We start from the raw sequence: 21,012 nt of genomic DNA, 5'->3' as shown, positions 1-21,012 counted from the left end.
CTGGCTGTCTTTAAAAACTGGAGAAGCTTTTTTTTTTTTTTTATCAACAAAAAAAATCCCTTTCGGTGTATTTCTGCAAGCTTCACCGAGCACCAAAAGGAAGACATCTTCCAAGTCCTCTGGCCCACCCACCCCCACACCCCCTCCTCGTTTTATCGTTTTATTTTTAATACCTTCTGCTTCAAATCTAGACGGCCCGTCGTTGCTTGTGAGAGAACCCGCGGAACAGCGGCAGAACGTGGAGAGAGAGAGCGATATCATGGCATTGATTGGTGTTGTCGGGCGGTGAGGAAAAAGGGAAGGAGGGCGATCCTTCCATGGAAGTTCTAGAATTTCCTTTATTTAGCTCTCGCACTTTGCTCCTGAGATATCTTCTACTCTTTTTTTTTTATTCAGACTGTGAGTGAGGCTTTAAAACCTTGTCCACAGCAACTTTTCTGGCTTGTTCGCAGTTTTTGTTCTCCTCCCACTATTATTGCTCATTTCTGTGAATGTTTGTAGTCTAGCAACGCCGATTGTGCATATATGGATTTCACTGCTATCCCTTTGAAACCAAGAGAGTGAGAATAGAAAAGAAAAGAAAAAAACAACAAGGCAAAACATTCCTCAGGCCATGACTTACTTAGACGGTCTACCCGCAATCACCCAACCAAGAAATAAAGTCGCCTTTTTGTTTTCTTCGCATGCCAGCCAATCAAAAAAGCATTAGGCATGCTTCGTTAGGGACTTGTATTTTTTCTTGCTTACTTGTACTTTGGTCTCGCCGAAAAAAAAAAAAAAAAAAAAAAAAAAGAAAAAGGCCCTGGAAAAAGAAAGGGTCTTTCATCCGTCATGGAATGGAAAATTGGGCAATAAAATCGAAAGCCGTCGTTCAGGGCGAAGACAATATGAACCACCCAGATCGATCTCTGGGGACCTCGGGTTTCCCTTGCTTCCAATGCTTTTGCAGGCGCTGCTCTGACTGACTGACCATGGCGAGCCTGCTTCCGGTGGGATGAGGGAAACAAGGGCCTTCGGCTCTAGTCCAAGGAACGTGGCACAGAAGGACAAGACAGCGCCTCATATAGGACTCCATACATGTACGTATATGTATATACATATATGTGTCTGTACGGAGCATATGCTTTATCAAGGCCCTTGTGGTCTCCTTTTTTTTCTCCGATGCTGGCTGTCTGAGGCGTCATTGTGTGCTAAACTGGTGCGTCTGCCCGTGACTAAAGCATGGCTTCTAATCTCATGGTATCTGACTGGGGCTTACCTGCACCAACTCCTGTTTCTCCCCCCTTGCGACCAGACTATGATGACTATGATTTCCAGCACCAGCACTAGTCGCAATGCAAGTTACAATATATGCATGCATGTTCTGTCCTGTCCTGTAGACTTGGGCCTATACGGATAGAGGGCCCATCTAGTCCCCGAACATGCTAGCAGCTACCCATACACTCCCACCCACATGTAACCCGTACTATTTCACAACGTCGTATATCACTCACCACCTTTTCGGCTTTCTGGCCTGACCGCCGTCGCTTTCCATCTTGACTAAGCCTGGGGCCTCCTTTTTCTTGCTGCTGCGCTGGCCTGTCTTGATAGTCTCGTCTCAGACCGACTATAGCGGCGGGTCTTAGCTCGGGGCTAAAATAACGAGAAGAGTAAAGGGAAACCCAGAGCCAAAACCAAAAGCTCGCCTTGCTTGTTTGTATCGTTGCGAAGTGCGCAACTGAAAACACCGGCTCGTTAAGCTCAGACCCTCCCAATGAATTGACTTTTATTGGCAACCTGCTTCATCTGCTTGATAACCCTAGAGCGACGTTGGGCTGGTCAACCCTTATCCGACCCCCCCCCATGCACCAGTCTTCACGTCCGGGGGAGGGGATATCGCAAACTCTGATTTTTCTACTGCGGCAAGCTTCCCCGGTCGTTCAACGCACTGGGGAGGTTTGGCTGGGACACAAAGTTTCTCAAGCTGAGCTTGATGAGTAGCCACCGCTGCAACACTGATTATCGAGTCAAGCCTCTCCCCCCATTGTCAATGGATGTGATGTGCATGCATGTATGTACTTGTATGTAGATACATACATGGCCATTGTTCATGCAGTGCCCCAAGGACACAGCCTGGGCGGCCATGCATCCACAGACGTACATTGCCCGCGTGAATCAACACAGACTCGACGACACCAAAGTCCCTCCCTGTCTGTTGTTACCCCGTCCAACTGACCTGGCTTCTCACAGCAGTGGCTCACTCTTGCGATCCCTTCCCCTGGCCGCCATGTGACCTCGCCACCATACCGACCTGCAGAGTGGCGAGCCCTTGGCTCCGGACGCCTGCCTCGCTTTTTGCTCTCGCCCGTGATACACAGCCCGCCAAGTCTCCTTGCAATGACAAAAATCCCGGCTGTCTTGCCCGGTTTTGTATTCAAGGCCCGACGAGAGAGAGAGAGAAGAAAAACTTGATGGCGTTTTCTGTTGATATGTATGTGCTAGGTTAGAGAGCAGCGGCTTGGCTCGTCGCTAAGGGAGGCATGTAGCTTGCTGCAAGAAAAGAACTGGCCTGGGCCATGTGTACGGCTTGTATAAGAAAGGTGGCCGCTTAGGACTTTGCTTCGTCGAAGCACGTCGAGGAATTAGGCACATCAGCTATGCAATGTTAGTTTGTGCTCCGGGTAGGTAGCCGTTGAATAGCTGATGTCCCTGGAGTTTGGTTTTGTCGTTTTCAGCCGTGGGATGCGTGGGTAGGAATAGCGAGGACATGGTGAAACCAGATGTGGCTGTCTTGAGAGCAGAGATGCCCAAGGTTTCTTTTTTTTCTTTTTTGGTGGCGGCATTGTGTCCCGCCGAGTCATGGCGGTCTTGTGTCAATTGGCCATGCATGAGAGGTCGGCAAAAGTGCACATGTAATCATCAATTTGTGACTGATAACCCTGCGCCATGTGTGGTTCCATGAAAACAACGTGTGCGGTCTCGGAACCAGTCAATGAAGGACAAACTATCAAGATCCAATAGTAGACGACTGAGTAGTTTTCTTCATGTTATACCGTAGAGGAAAACTTTTAGAAAAATGGCGTTATATCTGTAACTCGTCGAAGTTACTATACACCCCCCCCCCCACGCATGTCCATCCGGCATGAGACGCTCTAGTACTCGGGTCCAGCTCACACCATCCAATAGTATACAGGTATATAGACTGCAGTCAATACCCCGTGTCCAAAGATTGGAGAGTGAGCTCCGACAGAGTGTTTCTAGTAATACATTGCGAGGGAACTAGCATGCGTTTTGATACGCCCGTAACTCTTCTCCATGTGTTGAAGTGGATCTTGTGCTACTACTCGTCCCGTAGACCAAGTCCCTTTGTTTCAGGAGGCCATGATACTTGGGGTTTGATATAGCAGGACACCAAGCCATTGAATTTGTTTAACATGACGTTTCGATGTAATCGCCCTCAAAGTAACTATAGACAGTCTTAGTATTCCTTGAATGACGGCTGCGTGTTGTAATACAGCAAGCATAAGCACAGCATGTCATACTGAAGGCGATGAGGTTTGGGCACAAGCACGTCTATTTGACATGCCTCGCTATTCCGTGACAGGGTGGAGAAGGTTTCCTGTAGAAAAATAGATGGTTGTTCGCCGCGACAAGCCGCAATGCTTAACAAGCTACCCAAGACCTAGACCAAAAGCCAGTGTCATGTCTTGTGTAACCATGGCGGCATGGGAAGTGAATACTACCACCAGGCCTCCTATAGCCAAGCGCAAGAGACGGGATGGGCCAGTCGCATGTAGCCCACTACGGACCAGCGCCGAGTTAAATACAGGGAAGGAGCCTGGCTATATGAACTTTCGTAACATCGACCACTTGGTAACAGGAAAGAAGAGAGTAGACGAGGCAGAAAACAGCCCATCCACGCCCTTGCGTACAACAGCACCCGAGACGAGAAGACTGGTCGTTGTCGCATTCCGGGAGAGAGAGTTTTGGGGCCGGTGCAGGTGGAATGTCTACAATGGCGTGATATACAAGTTCGTGTTGGACTCTTCTTACAACCACCGTAGCCAAGGGTGTTGTGATGGGCGCCGTGACGTACATTTGATGCTCTCGGTGGCGGCAGCTCGGCATCATGATGGGAAAAGAAGGATGCCCCGTCTGTGTGAACACATGTCCCAGTATCACCAATGGCATTGACTCTGCCTTATTTGCGAGCAACATTTGTCCCAAAAGATCCAGAAACAAAGAATAGATTCGCTGCTTCGCCTAAACGCCAAGAGGACAAGGAGGGCAGCAGTACACCCAAGCCACTATTACATATCTTCCACAAAAGAAAAGGAAAGAGAGATCCGCCGATATTGTGGCATAGGTCGTATGTTGGAGGTGGACCAATGCATGTAAGCGCCCCTCAAGAAAAGAACCCGAAACGAGATATCGTGAGAAAGAAGAGAATCGAAAAAAGGTAGTCAAACAGGATAATCTAGTTGACAAGAATGGACATCTAGGAATCAAGACCACCATGTTAGTATGTACACACAGACCAGACCTGCAGAACAAGCTACTCACTGCCATGAAGACACAGCATATGCTAATGTATGGGCTCAGTCGTTCTCCTATCCGCGCACACTTCCAGAAGATGCTCATGAACCTAAGAATTGCCGTTAGTACCGGGACCGCTTTGTAGCAAAAGGAGCGTATGCAGCTGGAGATGAATGAATTGCATCTCCTAGCCGCATAGTGTACGGCTTTGCCTACCCGTTCTTGTTCTTGTCCATGAAGCCTGTGAAGATGGCATGCATGTATGTGCTGGTGCAGACAAGCAGCAAAATAACCAGCAGAAGTGACTGGAAGTTGAAGAGCGCCGTCTGTAGAAATGTGTCTCGTCAGTATCATGGGGTCCGTGTCTCGTTGAGTATCATCGTCATTGCTTTCGTGGAGGTGGGCAGACGGGAGGGCAGATGACGGTACCATTTTTGATAAAAAGAGCCAAGCTGGAACTCGTGTGGTAGCAGGTGGGTCAGGCAAATAAATCTAAAAAATGAAAGGCGTCTATCTGGCGATTGAAGTTGTCGCAAACTTGTCGTTGAGCTTCTTAATCGTGGGAAGATGGAGCTGAATGCGCTGGCGTCGTCATTAGAGCCACGAAACACAGAGTCACGTGAGGACAGGAAATAGGGTGTAACAAGGGTTAACAGTGTTGACAAGGCTGGGAACAAGGGCAACTACGTCACGACTCCAAGAGTTTGCGACTCGAGGAGCCCTGGCAGAATATTTCCACTACCTCATTAGTGTCTTTATTTTTCCAGCGTTTACCAGCAGCATAAAAAAAGGCTGAAGATATACTGCTACAAAAACCCTCGCGTGCTCTTCTTGAAAGCGCCTTGAACTTGTCCACCACAAACTTAAACCAAACCAAAACCAACACCAACACTTTCAAGCATCAAGCATCACATCCGCCCACCATGGAGCCTCGAGCGCGCGCGATCAAGAGTCTCGGAAAGATGACCTTTAATAATACCGAGCGTAAGTTGCCATTCACAGTACCGGCGCCCGCGGGCTTCCTTTCAGCCGACTAACAAGATACCATTCACGGCCAGTCACGCAGCTTCTATATGCCCACGGTGATGTGCAAAACCCGCTGCCCGAGACGATCCGCGTGCTCGACGAAATAGCCACCGACTTCATCCAGAGCCTTGCGTTTGACGCGACACGTGCCGCCAACTACGCGGGCCGGCAGAAGGTCAAGTTTGAGGACTTTGAGTTTGTATTCCGCAAGAACCCCATGTTCCTGGGCAAGGTGCAGGAGGTGTTTGAGAAGAAGGGCGAGATTGACAATGCGCGCAAGATCATTGACGACAGCGAACATGCCATCATGAAGAACGCCGGGAACGAATCCAAGGACAAGGACAAGGACTCGAAGAAGACCGGCGCCGCATCCAAGTCGGCGGCTGACGCGGCGAACGGGAAAAGCAAGACCAGGCTAGATGAAGAGGAGCTGGGCGATGCAGACGATGTTGAAATGGAGGACCTCATACAGACAAAGTAGACGCAGGTTCATGGCACGGGCTTCACGGGTCGGTCCTGTACCGCATGTTGGGCGCTTTGGGGCGGCTGTTCTTGGGGGAGGGGGGTTGTGCTTTTTCGTAGTTTTCTATAGCGACGGCGTTAGGTGCACTTGAAATTCACTGCGATTTAAAAGACTTTTGAGTTTATTCGAATTGCGCATCTACATACAACGAACGTCTTCTGATGTGCGGAATTTCGGTCGTCGTGGTGCGGGATGGTGCCACAAGATACGATCACGTGCTCAGCCTTGCAGGATTCTCCAGGCGCGGCTGAACCTGCTCTTCGCGTGCTGGTCCAATTTTCTGGAATTCTGGACAAGCTTCAGTCTCTGTTCACCGACGACGCGCTGTTGTTTTTTTCTGACTTAATTTGGTCTTCTTATCCGATAACTCTGTTGCCTCGAGGAATTCAGGATTTTTTTATACCTACGATACGCCAGAGACCGACTGTAATCGATTGAAAATAACTCCGCCTCCACGAACACCTTCACTTCTGTCGCAAATCTCGAAAGCATCCGTCGCAATGGTTCAGATCAGCGAGGTCAAGGGCAACAAGCGGGACAATCGCACCGCCGCTCATACGCACATCAAGGGCCTTGGCCTGAAGGCTGATGGAACGGCAGAAAAGCTGCAGTCCGGCTTTGTTGGCCAAGAGACTGCCAGAGAGGTACGAACCCACAACAACTCATTATTTAGGTTGCTGGCTGCGCAGTAAAGACAGACACTAACCTCTCATATGGCGCATTTTAGGCCTGTGGAATTGTCGTCGACCTGATAAAATCGCACAAGATGGCCGGTCGCGGCGTCCTGCTTGCTGGTGGACCCGGAACCGGCAAGACGGCCCTGGCGCTTGCCGTCAGCCAAGAGCTCGGCACCAAGATCCCGTTCTGCCCCATTGTCGGCAGCGAAATCTACTCGACAGAGGTCAAGAAGACCGAGGTTTTGATGGAGAACTTCCGCCGTGCAATTGGCCTCAAGGTGCGGGAGACCAAGGAGGTCTACGAGGGAGAGGTGACGGAGCTGACGCCCGAGGAGGCCGAGAACCCGCTGGGCGGCTATGGAAAGACCATTAGTACGCTGCTGATTGGCCTGAAGAGCGCCAAGGGCCAGAAAAAGCTGCGCCTGGACCCGAGCATATACGAGGCTATCCAGAAGGAGCGCGTGACGGTTGGTGATGTCATCTACATTGAGGCGAACACGGGTGCCTGCAAGCGTGTGGGCAGATCGGATGCCTACGCCACCGAGTTTGACCTGGAGGCCGAGGAATACGTGCCGATTCCCAAGGGCGAGGTTCACAAGAAGAAGGAGATTGTGCAGGACGTCACGCTGCATGATCTGGATGTGGCCAACGCTCGGCCCCAGGGCGGCCAGGACATTATGAGCATGATGGGCCAGCTGATGAAGCCCAAGATGACCGAGATCACGGACAAGCTCCGCGCCGAGATCAACAAGGTTGTCAGCAAGTACATTGACCAGGGAGTTGCCGAACTGGTGCCCGGCGTGCTCTTCATAGACGAGGTAAGAACTAACAATACCAGACGACAACAGTGTTGTTTCCCAGCGGCGCGACATGAAGCGCCGAGCTTCCTTGCACATGAACGTCTACTGACACAATCCCTCCTCCCCCTTTTCTAGGCCCACATGCTCGACATCGAGTGCTTCACCTACCTCAACCGCGCGCTCGAGTCGCCCATTGCGCCCATCGTAGTGCTGGCGTCCAACCGCGGCATGGCCAAGATCCGCGGCACCGACGACATCTCAGCCGCACACGGCATCCCGCCAGACTTTTTGACGCGCCTGCTGATTGTGCCGACGACGCCGTACAAGGCCGATGAAATCAAGCAGATTGTCAAGATCCGGTTGTCGACCGAGGGCGTGGCCATGACGGACGCGGCCGTCGACAAGATTGCCGACCATGGCGTGCGCATTTCACTGCGGTACTGCCTCCAGCTGTTGACGCCTGCCAGGTATGTTTTCTTTTTTTAAAAACTTTTTTTTCGGGGGGGAGAGGGAGGGGGAGGGGTTCTTTACTCTGCTGTGTTGGTTTTTGGGTCTCCTTTCTCCTGGACGCTTGGTCCATACGTCCAAGTCGGCATCATCCTTGTTGCTCAAGCTCGCCCAAGTTATTTGCAGTGCGCCCCTGGATGGAGGGGCCCTCTCTACAGGCGGCCTTCGCTCTCTGTTCTCTCGTTCGAGTCTAGGTTCAGCTACTGACCTGTGGCCTGTGACTGGTTGAGAAAGCAATTGTTACCTCTATTCTCTCTCCCCCTCTTCCCCTTCTTCTCCTCTGCACTTCTATTGTATTGTCTTGATGATCTGGTCGTCTCTAATACTAACGTCATCCTTACTAGCATCATCGCCAAGGCCAATGGGCGCACTCAAATTGATATCCAGGACGTGTCCGAGTGTGAGGATTTGTTCCTGGACGCGAGGCGCAGTGCACAAATTCTATCCAACGAGACAGCAGCTGGCTATCTTGCCTGAACCAAAACGACAACCGGCAGTGTCCTTTTATCTCGTTTTCTTTCTCCATATCACTCGCGCGTTCGGTTTTTTTTTTAACTTTCTTCTTGTTTTGAGTCTGGCCTTTATTTTTTTTTTCCTTTTTTTTCCTTTGGTCCAGCCTAGGGCGCGCCGACCATGATGATGTCTTTTCATGGCGAGCCTCATGGCTTCAGGTCTGGGCTGTTGTCTTACATGCTGAACACTGGTACTACTACTACTACACGTGGAGAGAGCAGCAGCATAATCAATGGGGTATTTATTCACGGAGACGATAGAACGCGGAGGGTTCTTTTTTTTTTGGGAAGTTGTAACGCGTAAGAACAAAAACACACACAAATCAAAAACGATTCACTTTTATTTCCTTCAATTGATGATCACACTTGAGGAGGGGGGATGGGGGACGTGATATTACCTGGTACACCTTTGGTTTCCACCACGTGCTAATGTCGTTTTGTCAAGCCTGTGCAGCCTTGGGGCTTTGTTTTTTCTCTTTTTTTTTTGTTCTTCTTTTCCCTCGCCTTTCTTATTCTTCTTCATCCTCTTCTTTGTTGCTATTATTCGTTGGCTGCTTATTATTTGCTTTGTCTTTGTGCCGTGGTGTCCCTGGGGCGGCCCCCTTTGAACCAAATTTTAACGCGCGCAAAGCGGCCTCTGCTCAGGAGGATCTTAGACAAAAGTCTTTGGCTTTCTTTTTTAGCAGACCATGCACAAAGTCTAAGAAGGAGGGAAAGGGACAGAGGGGAAGGGGAGGGGGGGCACTTGGGGCTTTGGCCATGACCCTCTTGCTCACAGTCTCTCATGCTCTCGCTGACGCTCTCTCTGTATTCTCACCCATTCACAGACACATATACTCACTCTATTCTCACTCCCTCATTCGCACGTACTCTCTCTCTCTCTCTCTCACTCGCTCTTCTAGCTCTACGCCCAGACGGCCAGCCCTAGGGTCACTCGGGATTGCGTAGCCCAGTTTCGGGGAAGCAGGACAAGCTGAAGAAGGGACACTATGGAAGCTGGAAGCCAAGCACTAAGGAGCCGTACACAAGAAGACTACAGAAGGGGGGACAGAATCAGCCGGCAAAACCTTTTTGCTCTGGCTAATTGTCTGGCAGTTCTATAGGCCGCGGCATGCCACTATATGCCCTGAAGGCACTATAAGTGCGGGAAACATTCTACAAAGGTAGGGAAGGGGACTTTCATGGTGCCATAGTCTTCCTCTTCCCGTATAGCGAGCCAGTCTTTGTTCCTTCTCCGGCTGCCATGCTTCTTTGCCTCTCTTTTTCTTTGCGTTTTTGTCCTGGTTCTGGTCATTCTTTTTTTCTCTGCCATGATATGCCATGGCTGCTGGTCTGAAACACATTGTCCTCTAGGTCTATGGGACAAGTACAGCCAACTACAAGTAACTATGTATGTGTGTACTTGAATCAGGTAGAAGCTCGGAATGGACATTCAAGCCCGGAGAAGCCGAGCTCTATATTTCTGCATGTGTGTAGATAGATGGCGCTAAACTTGGCAGAGACAACAAGAGAGGAAATTTACACCGGGCAGGGCGCTGGTTAGCACGCATCTGCTTTTGGAGAGACTTGACTTGGCTATATTTGACATGTATGAGCTGTTGGAGAGAGAGAAAATTTGTGTAGGTACAAGAACAAGTACATGGTTCCAAGTACCCGTACAAGCACACAATCGCACGTTTTTTATAATAGTCAACAAGTGGTTAGTAGCTGATAGATAGTCCTGCCTTCTTGCAAAAGTTTCCTCACGTCGGCTCAGGTACATATGCCTCTCACGTGCTTCGCTCCAGCCAAGGGAATGAATGACTCTGGTGGATGGTTGCATAGCAAACAAACTCAACCCGCGTCTTAAATGGACAGACGCTGTAAAGAAAGGCCCAAACGCCAACCCCAGAATCCAGAATCAGCCAAACGAGAGCCGTCCTTGGTGAGGTAGGACAAAGCAAGGGTCAAACCACTGGTACAAAAAAGTGTATAAGTGCGTAGCTACATGTGTACATGGCTACTTGGGGAGTTGGATAGTCACATACATGGCCACAGCCGTGACGATTCACAAATGACGGGCGCGATTCGCACCCCTCCACAAGAATTCAAGCTTGTGATACCCGGGTATTTTAGAAAAAGAAACGTGCAAGATGTAAACAACATGGCAGACGGAAAAAGAAATATTGAGCGGAACAGAAGGGCTTTCAAAGCCAGGGCAAGGGATACAGCGCACAAACAGGCACAGAAGTGGGTATTGCACCCCCATAAGCCCTAACCCTACGGAAACCATGCAGACGTCACATCGCCGTGACAAGACACCGCGACCGGTCAGATATGGACAAACGCGAATGACGTCGACGGCCTGCTCGTTCTCCTCGATCAGTTTTCACAGGGTCCGCTTAGCGCATGTCTTGCCTTTTCGTTTTTGTGTGCGCAGCCGAATGCATTGTCCGAATTTCTACTTGCAACAAAGTTGGGCGGGCCGAGAATGATCATCTGGAATGCACAAATAAGAAGAGACACACACGCACACACATACACCACAAAGCACAAGTAAGAGACTAACGATAAACTAGAGCCCAAAGAGGCAAAGAGAACCCGACGGGTGAGGAGATCGCCTCACACCGCATTGGAACATGTAGTGAGGCGAGTTGTGAGTGAGAATATAGACAAGCTGTGTATGAGGTAGACAGCCCCAAGCGTAGCGACTCGACCTGAACTATGGGGATTCTCTCTCTTAATTCTTTTTCTGCATTATTCTTTAGAATGGTTGCTTGGCCTCTCTTTTTTTTTTTTTTGCATTCCAAAAGGGCCTCTCACCGTAATAATTTTTTTCCGCCCAGCCCAACTCAAAAGGTCTGTTCCAAACCTAGCGCTGACACCAAGAAGTCTTGGGTACTCTGAGCTGAACTTAAAAGCTATATATAAGCAAGAAGAAAAAAAGCGAGGACAATGCCAGAAAAGAAAAAGCAGGTCAGGGAGATGGCCAGGAAGAAAGAGTGGCAAGAATGAGAGCCGCGGGCCAGTTAGCGTGGGCGTTCCTTGGCACCCGGGACAATCCATAGTATGCAGCAGACAATACTTGTACATTTTAAACTAAAGAATGAAAGCAAGGATGGCACCAAGACATATGGCAGAGCTAGACGGGCCTTTGGGCCTACCAGATGTAGCGATGAGAGAAAAAAAAGTAGAAGAAAAAGGCTCCAAGGGACGGCGAGAAAGGCCGAGGCTACAGAGACAACGAAGACGAGAAGCCATCGCCAAAACAAAGTGCCTGCTGCTTGCAGCGTGGGAAAGCCGCATGAAGGATACCTTCAGCAGATTTAGTCTTCCTTGACGTCAAGCACACCGCTATGGTTTGCCTGATGTAAGCCAAACCTGAAGTTGACTAGCGTGCGCTAAAAACGACTGGAGGGCGCAAGAAAGAACGAGGAAAAGGGGGGCTATAGAATGAGGTGAGTGTAGCGGGCTGTTTGTGATGGGAGTGGTGGCGGTTTAACTGGTAGGAAAAGAAAGACTACATGGCAAGCGTCGTTAAACTAGCGCACCTGGGGCTTTGGGGTGCTAGGAACAACACCATGGGCCATTAGGCAACAGAATAAGAGAGAGCTGAAGAAGATGGGCCTTTTTTCATGTTTATTTCTTTGTGGGGAGGCTACATGGCAGCATCTGGAACGTGGATATTGGAGATGGGCTGACGAATCTTGGCCAGAACAACTGCCGAGCCAGCTGCGGATACCAATTCAGGTGTAGACAGATGCCGTCTATGATTGGAGCGAGGAGATGAGCCGTGCGGATAGGGACTTGCATGTGTGATGTGGTGAACTCATGCACGTCCAAGTGCGTTTGTGCGTATATGTCGTGTGTTTGTTGGTGGTTGTACCGATTCTGGCCGACGGATAGTTGTGCAGGTGTACATACATACACACCTACATACATACAAATGTACCTACATATTTACATGTGCATATGCACCATGAACTGGCAAGTTATACTGGGAAAGATGGGGGTGGGAGGTAGTACTGGTGGAGGTAACGGTGACAGTGACAGTGGCAGAGCTGAAAGAATCTGCGTAGTACTTTGGCTGTAGGCGGTGCACACCCACCCACACCATATCATAGGCTGTCTGTCTACTGCATACCAGTGACTGTCATGATCATTGTTTTTGTGAGGGCCTCTCCCAGAACAAGGCGAATCACACAAAACCCCATAGACCACAGCCTACCAGCCTGGTAGATGCAGAGAAGACAATGGCAGGCCTGTACGCCATGTCCATGTCTTTGTCCATTCCTGGCCGCCCTGGCTTCCGCCTTTTTTTTCCCCTTCTTTTTCTTTTAGGCCCAGCCAGCGTTCCAGCTCTGGCATTGTTCAGAGCGGCTTTAATGCGTCGTTGCTTGACACACCCACCAGAGCACCGCGCCCGTAATCTGCACCAGGGATTCTGCATGTTATCAGCGTGGTTCGTGGTGCGTGGTGGCTCGACATGTTAGTGCCCCGGGGACAGGATCATGCCTGTGGGTTAGTGGCTCACGGCCAGGGTTAGATGGTGTGAGCCGTGTCAAGTTAGTGTCGCTAAGGTCTTTTTTTTCTTCTTTGTATGGCTTCACTTGCTTTGCTCGTTCTATATTTTGTCGCAGCTGGTCAGCCAGGGTTGGCGTCGGATCCGGGGAACGGAGTTCTGCATGAATCCAAGTGCAAAGGGATAACTAGCTAGTTACAACTAGAAGATAACACACAGACAATAGGATCTGTTGACACCGATGTGATGCCTTGCCTCTGTTAGTATAGATACACGAGTTGAAGTATAGCTAATGGCCAATGGCCAGTGGTTAATGCTATATCGGCTGCTAGCCGGTAATATCAAACCTTGATATTGCGACTGGCTGGCTGGCCATGCTGCTGCTTGCAAATTGCATGTCACACGGCGCATTTGCCAGGGCCAGAGAGCCGAAAGTTGGTTACATTCCGGGCCAAGAAGGCGCAGTTTGCAAGGTGCAACGATGACATGACTGGCAAAAGAACAGCAGCGGCCCACGGTGTACTTTCCAGGCTGTATTGCCGCAATATAGTTGCAATCTGTAGTCTATGCGTGCAGTGTGGCAGATAGAGTGCATCCCATCACACCAACACCAACGCCGCACCGCATCGTAAAAGATAACCTATGTAGCAAACAGCAAACAGTTCACAGGGAAGACGAACGAACAGGGGCCACGGACAGGGCTCCGGACAGGGGCTACCTGCAGAGAGGCCCCTAAAAAGAAAGAGGCCATAAAAGAAAAAGAAGAACATGGGAGAGGCAAGGTGTGACATGGGGGAGTAGGACTGGACTGCATGGGCCATGTGGTGACAGCTGGTTGTGCCAAGACGTGCAAGATTTTGGGGCGATCGATGAACTTGTGAGAGGCAGGCAAGTATGTAAAACACAAGCATATAACGGTGTATTATATATTTGCTTGTACAAGAGTGCAATGCAGGCGGGCGTGCCTGAGCATTGTCTTTTGTCTTTTGTGCCCTGGCGAGCTGGCAACTTGTAACAGCCTCGTCATCTTAAGAGGCCCTGCTATAAGTGAGGACCGTGGAGAAAAATAGGAAAAAAAGGAGAAAAAAAAAGGTGCGCGTGGTCACGAGAACAGAGGTTGTGCTATAGGCTGAGTTATAGCTGGAGGCAAGCTAGAAAAAAAAGAAGCAAAAAAAACAATTACACTCTTGTAAAGCCGTCCTACGTTGATCGCCCTTCGGCCCTTTCAAACTAAAGCCGATCGTGATTCTTTGCAGTCAGCTGCCACCAGCTGACCTGATCTCGCAGGCTGACCGTCAGCCAATCACAAGCCAGAGCACGACTGCGCGCTGTCATTGGATCACCGGCTTAAGAACAAGAGACTCACTACACACATAAACGGTCACGTTGTCACATCACCAAGAATTGCAGCAGCCAGTCTATTGTGTAGCATCCTGGGTCATGTGCATCCGGACGAAAACAATGAGCAGGGCAAAACTTTTGAGACCAGAGAGGCCAGGGCTGATCCTGTCTAAACTCAGACTCCATGGATGATGTGAGCGTCTTCACCGAGTCTGACGGCGTCGAGCGGTGAACGGGAAAAAAAAAAGAAATGCAGCAGACGTAAAAAGCAGAGGCTGATGTCATGCCTGATGGTTTGGGGCTCCTTGTTTATGCGTCTTTCTTCATCCTGGGATAAGTTCAAGTCGTTAATACAGGCGTACACAAAAGCAAAAGCGTCTGTGTGTACCAACTGCTGTGCATGTGTACACATGTGCCCAGCGTGCCCTTGTCCCACTGTCGTCATCTATGAATGTTGTACATGCTGTTCTGGCTGCTTGTGCTCCGTGGGCGACTTAAAGTGCTTGCATTTGTGTGTAATGTTAGTTAGTTTAGTGTCCATGTCTTATGTGGCCGCCCAAACAAGCAAGAAACGAGTGACAGACGGCCGCCATCAGCATGGCCACACAGCCAGATGCCACTACGCGCTATCCACTCTCCAGACATCCCTCTCGCGTGCTGGGCCTGTTGGTTGTGTTGTTGGCTGGCATTGAAGCTGCAGGCTGTGATCTCCGCTCCACATCATATCACATCACATCACTTCACTTCGCGTCACGCCTGTGACGACGCGAGCGAGCCCTTGTCCTTGCGCCTGGGGTCTTTGGCGAGGCACACAAAGAACCGCGGCGTGTGCACGATAACAATAAATAAAGCCTGGCTAGCCAGCCAGCACCGGCGTTGTTATTTTCGGGGCAGTCTGTGTCTGTGTATAAGAAGAGTACAAGTCTGTATACATGGAGTTATATGTAGCAGATAAAATGGCCCGAGTTTATCGCTGACGCTCGTCCTCTGCTTTCAAGCATTTGGGTTCTTTCCAGTCCGAAGTCGAACAAGAACCGAGCCGGGGGAAAGAGCAGAAAGCAAGGGGAAGGGGCAGGGACATGGGCAGGAAAGCAGGGAATCCAGTCCTTCCTCTTTCATCTGGTCAAGTGCATTCATTCATTCATTGGCCCATTGAGCCATTGATTCATTCATGCATCGCCATCAAACTTGCTTGTTGAACCCCCCGTCCGACCAGTGAGCCAGCGAGCCAGCGATCCATGGCGGCCTTGGGGCCTGTTGTGCTGCTTAGAGCGAGCGTAGACGTGAGGCCAAGGACGGATTGTTCAGCACTTAGTTGGGTGAGTTATCCATGTTTCGTCTCATCCTTGGCTCTCCAGGTAGTAACTACGCAAAGTAGCTGCACAAGTACACGGACACACAAGCACGGGTAGGCAGGTACATACACACACACATACACATGTAACTAGTACTTGCTTCACCAGACAAAGCAGCTGCTCTTTCTCCTCGTGCTCTAGAAAAATGGCGGCTACACTAATGAGGAAGGCGCCATCTTCTTTCCCTTTTCCGGGCTTTCTTTTTTTTTTTTTCCTTTTTTCTTGCTCTCGCTCCTTCTCTTCCTCCTGCCCCCTTCCATCATGCTCAAGAGAAGTTGCCTCGCTCGTTTTCAGTCAATGCTTCATCCAGCAAAGCTCCGGCACTAAGTTGTATATAGTGTTGTAGTTCTGGTTCTGGTTCTAGTTTTGGTTCTTTCCTTTGTGGGTTTTCTTCCTTCTTGTTTGCAATACAGCACATTCTTGCCGTTGTTGGGGCCTTTCTTTTTTTTTTTTCCCTTTTTTTCAGTGGGTTATTTGCCGAGTTTATTGGGTGTGGATGATGTTGTTTTTTTAAAGAAAAATAACAGTTTTTTTTCTTGTGCACATCCTCTGTGATTATTGTTTCTCTATGCCAACGACTCCTCTGCTCTTCTTGCGCGGCTGTCTCTGTGGTGCTTCTTTTTGCTGCCCTCAACCTCCGTGGCCCAGAGCATCACGAGTATCACCAACACCAACACCAAAAGCATCATCATCAACATCAACATCCTCACCGCCCATCCGGCCTCGCTCCCGGAATCTGACACCCGCTGTCACTCGCCTGCTATTGACAATCCAGCTGGCCTACTTGGCCGTGGCCGTGACCTCTGGCTCGCTCTTCAATCAGCTTGGCCTCTTTTCATGACCTTTTCCGCTTGCAGCTTACACGCGAACAACACCATCATCCAAACAATAAAAAGACCCAATTAATATCCCGGCCACTGGGCCAGCGTGAGAGCTCTCGGCGCATCTGTCATCATAGTTTTTTTTCTTTTTTTTTTCTTTTTTTCCTTGTTACTCTTCTTCCTCTTCGCACCACTACGGCACTCCCCTCCCTTCCGTCCCCCCCCCCCCCCCCCTCCCCGCTGTCTTCCCTGAAGCCGGTCACCATCACCCTCCATCCGCTCTCGCTCTCTGCTGGCCGCTTTAAGCTCTCGCCATTGTCGTTTGTTCTTTGCAGAGTCTCCGAGACTTGGGCTCTTTCAGCTCGCATCGCATAGAGCAAATCACTCATCCTTCCGTTGTCTCTATATATTCTGGGGCCCTTCTAAGCCGGCTTCTTTCTTCGCATCCTTTGCCCGTCCCTGCCCGTCCCCTCGCGCACCTTGTTTCTTTTTATATTCAAGCGCCCGTCACTCACTCGCTGTCCACGGCCCGAGCTCTGTTTCTCTTCTCCCCTCCAACTCTGCGCCTGTCCGTCACCTCGCCATTCCACTAGCGATATATCAGGGCCGAGAGAGCCCGGTGCCGCCCTGCTTCCACGTGACTCCGCCTGCTTATACCAACCAGCCAGCCCGCCCACGCCCCTCCCCAGGACCTGGCCCTTTTCCTTCTCCTGTCCCCTGGCCTGCTTGATCGGATTCCGACAAACGACTGCCCGCTCTGCACTACCCACCCACCCTCAGTCTTACTCCCGCTGCCGTTAGCACTCCCGCTTTCCTCTCTACGTCCGTTTCGACGGTCTGCTCTGTAGTTTGGTGGCGTGTCTGCCCATTCGCTGGCGCCCCAACTAGGCCCGAAGTGCCGCGCTTGACGACATCGAGATATCCGGCGTCTGCTTTGGTCTTTAGCTCACTCTCTAGCCGGCTATAAAGACTTGCCGCCTATACATCTCTCCCCCCCCGCCATCTTCACTCCTGTTATTCTCCGTACCACCACCGCCTCACCCTCCCCCACATAAACTGCTCTCTTTGTCTTGTATCTCTGCGCCTCCTTTCAACCAACTCTTCCATCCTCCAGAGACTCACATCCCCGACCAGCCGCCAACGCTTCGCCAGACGCCGCGGTGCTTGTTTCTCTCGTCCTCTCGTTGTCCTCTCTGCGTCTTTGTCTCTCGCTTCGCCTTTGTCAACTTGTTGCAGATAACAAAGAAACTCGCCTCAATCAACCCCCAAATAGGATATTGTCTGCCGTCTCTGGCACATCCATCCTTCTAGCCCTGTGACTCTCACTCCAGAAATCTCACCCTTCTGCATACCGGCCGCATCCTTACCCTTCCTATCCACTGCTCACGTTGTCGCTTATGGATCATTCTCCAAAGCAGGAGGCCAGGACTCCCGAATACCAGCGATCAGCCGCACAGTTTCCTCCGGTTGCTTCAGCTCCCCCCCCTCTTGGTCATTCTGGTCCTCAACGCTCCTCCACCCACCAGCCCTCGTCGCATCGCTCGTCCTACTCTCCCCACCAGGACAGCCGTGCGCCTCTGCCTTCCTCCAGACGCCAGTCCTTTGGCACAATCAACTCCGCCACCAACGGGACCATGGCAGCAGCCACCTCCAGCAACGCCAACATGGTCAGTCGAAGCTACGCCAACATGGTCAACCTCAGCTTGAACCTTCAGAGCCCTTCAACTGTCGGCCAGGCTCCTCACCCGCTGGCCAAGGACTTCCCTTGCATCTGCACACCCACACCAAAGGTCCCCCGCCCGCGAAACGGTAAGTCGCCCTTTGCCCGCGCCGTATGGCCCATGGGACATGCCACTAACATGACCACTATAGCCTTCATTTTGTATCGCCAGCGTCACCAGGCCGACATTGCCGCCCAGAATCCCGGCCTGTCAAACCCCGAGCTTTCCAAAATCATCGGAGGCCTGTGGAAAGACGAGTCCGAAGAGGTCAGAGACCAATGGAAGAATCTTGCCGAGGAAGAAAAGCTTCGCCATCAACGACAATACCCAGACTACCGTTACCAGCCAAGAAGGGGCGGCCGTGCCTCTGGAAACCGGTCAGCAACCGAAGACCCATCCGGACGCTGCGTGAAGTGTGGCGGCCGCCTGAGCACCATGCCCCATACACCTCAAACACCGTTTCCGCCAATGGGCCCGAACCCCACGCAACATTCTCTGGGCTCACTGCAGCAGCACCGCGACCCGCACGACGAGCCACAACCCGTCCCTAACAGACCCCGCCATGGGCCGTCGCTATCCAATGGTTCCAGATCCGGCTTCTACGAAGTTGATGACGACGGAGACATGCTCATGTCGCCCGAAAACATGTCAGGCGCCGCAAAGCGCCGCCGTACCAATAACGGGTCTTATACTCCCGTAGGTGCATCTCAGATGCCGCACGTCCCGCCACCCCCGTACAATTACCCCGCAGAATCTTCGACCATGATGCGATACCCGCCCCCGTCCAACTATGCCTCGTCAAGTCAAGTCCCGCCTCACCATGGCCAATCGCCCGTTGTGCGGGGCCTGCTTCCCCTGCCCGACGCTTCTTCTGGAAACCGCCCAATGGCTTCCGCCGTAGCCCCACAGGCTCCCAAGAGACGACCCTTGCCCTCGTTCCCCGAACCGGCCATACATGGCCATTCTGCCCCGATGCCAGCGCCACCATCCGAGTCACACTTTGATGCGTCGCTCAAGCTGCCGCCTCTCAAGACGCAGATTCCGATGCAAATGGGCTATTCCATGTCCTCAATCAGCGAGAGGCCCGTTGAGGACACTCGCAGTGTGGAAGCCCCCGCCCACAGCAATGGCCAAGAGAGAAGCCAAGAGTCCATGATCCTAGCAATTCCCGATAGCCAAAAGTACGAGATGATTAATAATGTCAGTTCCACCTTGCGGTCCCCTCCCCCTGGTAGCTCTCCATTTGAGGTACGAGGTCCCTTTGTGGCTATTGAGGGCGAAGCGTCTCAGAACCTGCTTGATCTTGTTAGCGCTGTTGTCCGCAACAGTCTTGCGAACGAATCGGATATGGCTCTAAAGACATGGTCTGAGAGCCAGTCCTCTAATGATGACGTAGCGATGGCTGAGGCCAATGGTCAAAGATCTGTGCCCGAGAGTGCCCAGGAGAAATACAAGACCTATCTCTCGAATGTCACAAAGTGGCACGAATATTCTCGTGAGATGGTGAAGCATATTACCACCAAGCCCCGGCCAAGCACTTCCTCCGCCCCCGACGACACACCCAGGCCCATCAAGCGCCGGCCTTCCTCGGAGACCGAAGATGAAACCTTGACGGACCGCACAGAGCAAACACCCGACGACTCGGCCAAGATCCCCGTGGCCCTCGTGACCGGCGGCTTCCGCATCACGCTCGCGACACGCGCAGCTCTTCGCATCCCGATCGAGGACGCTTACACGCCTACGGACCATTACCAATGGATGGCGTCCATCTGGCGCTGTGTTATCGGTCCTGATCTGACGGTCAATGTCTTGAGTGTCCGGGAAGAGGACTTTAGGCCCGCTGATGCCTTCGAGGTCGTCTCGCCGAACATGATGGTGGTCCGCGCCGTCGAGGGCCAGCGCCTTGACGAGGCTGCTTCGCGCCGTCTGGCGTTTGAGGTCGCCGAGTGGGTGCGTAGCGGTTGCTATTCTAGAAGCGCTGCCGCCGTCTGAACAGTTAAAAGACAAGACTGATGATTTCTTCTATTTAACATTGCAAGCCAAGCCTTGTTTTCTCTGGGTCTGCGTTCTTTTTCTTCTTTTCTTTATTTCCTTCTTCACTTCTTTTCTGTTCTTTCTCGTCTCTTATCTTACTTCTTTTCTATCATTTCTTGTTGGTTGACTTCCATTGGAGTGATGTTCCAATATTTCTCTTCTCTTCTCTTCTTTCTTTATTCTCCCATTTCCTTCATTTTCTTTTGCTTTGAAACGTGTATTTCATCTTGGTCATGTCTTCTTGGTTATGTCTTTTTTTTGCTTTTTTTTTGGCGTCGGGTGGATTCAAAGAGGAGGTTAAGATGATATCAAATTAGGACCGCAACGTCCCCGGAGCCAGGTGCCTTTATTTTTTGTTTGGAACCAAAGTGCCATTTTTTCTTGTTTTTTTCTTGTTTTTTTAGGGGAATATTGGGTGAGACAAGCGCAAGTCATTGTTGTCACTTTACTGGTTATTGACACTAGATGAGACCAATTTTTTTCGCTGCTTTTGTCATAATCATAGATTAGATCGAATGCCACCACTCTCACATGACGACTCTCGTGGGTCGGAGAGTGGCAAAACTTTTTTCCCCATTTTCTTTTTTTGCGGGAAAAAAATTAATAAAAAAAGAAGAGATTTTTTTTGAAAATGGCAGAAAAGAAACGTAAATTGGTAGAAAAAAAAAAGAAAAAGAAT

At 50.8% G+C, this 21,012-nt stretch overlaps 3 protein-coding genes across 3 annotated transcripts; all 3 read left to right on the top strand.

Annotated features, from left to right (window-relative positions):
• Positions 1-5,438: 5,438 nt before the first annotated feature.
• On the top strand, positions 5,439-6,022 carry BROUX77_000926 (uncharacterized protein; the record flags this gene model as incomplete). The annotated part of the gene is made up of 2 exons (XM_073753584.1): positions 5,439-5,499; positions 5,574-6,022. The coding sequence occupies 2 exons, from the start codon at positions 5,439-5,441 to the stop codon at positions 6,020-6,022; spliced, it is 510 nt and encodes a 169-aa protein (XP_073609161.1).
• Positions 6,023-6,564: 542 nt separating this feature from the next.
• BROUX77_000925 (uncharacterized protein) lies at positions 6,565-8,525 on the top strand (the record flags this gene model as incomplete). The annotated part of the gene is made up of 4 exons (XM_073753583.1): positions 6,565-6,708; positions 6,792-7,559; positions 7,677-8,008; positions 8,393-8,525. 4 exons carry the CDS (start codon positions 6,565-6,567, stop codon positions 8,523-8,525), a joined length of 1,377 nt encoding a protein of 458 aa, XP_073609160.1.
• A 9,450-nt stretch (positions 8,526-17,975) lies between these two features.
• BROUX77_000924 (uncharacterized protein) lies at positions 17,976-20,291 on the top strand (the record flags this gene model as incomplete). The annotated part of the gene is made up of 2 exons (XM_073753582.1): positions 17,976-18,387; positions 18,451-20,291. 2 exons carry the CDS (start codon positions 17,976-17,978, stop codon positions 20,289-20,291), a joined length of 2,253 nt encoding a protein of 750 aa, XP_073609159.1.
• Between the last annotated feature and the right edge of the window lie 721 nt (positions 20,292-21,012).

This window comes from Berkeleyomyces rouxiae (genome assembly GCF_048999995.1).
Source record: "Berkeleyomyces rouxiae strain 22BRR77 chromosome Unknown BrBRR77_ptg000001l, whole genome shotgun sequence".
Taxonomy (NCBI): domain Eukaryota; kingdom Fungi; phylum Ascomycota; class Sordariomycetes; order Microascales; family Ceratocystidaceae; genus Berkeleyomyces; species Berkeleyomyces rouxiae.
This window is presented reverse-complemented; position numbering and strand designations above follow the sequence as displayed.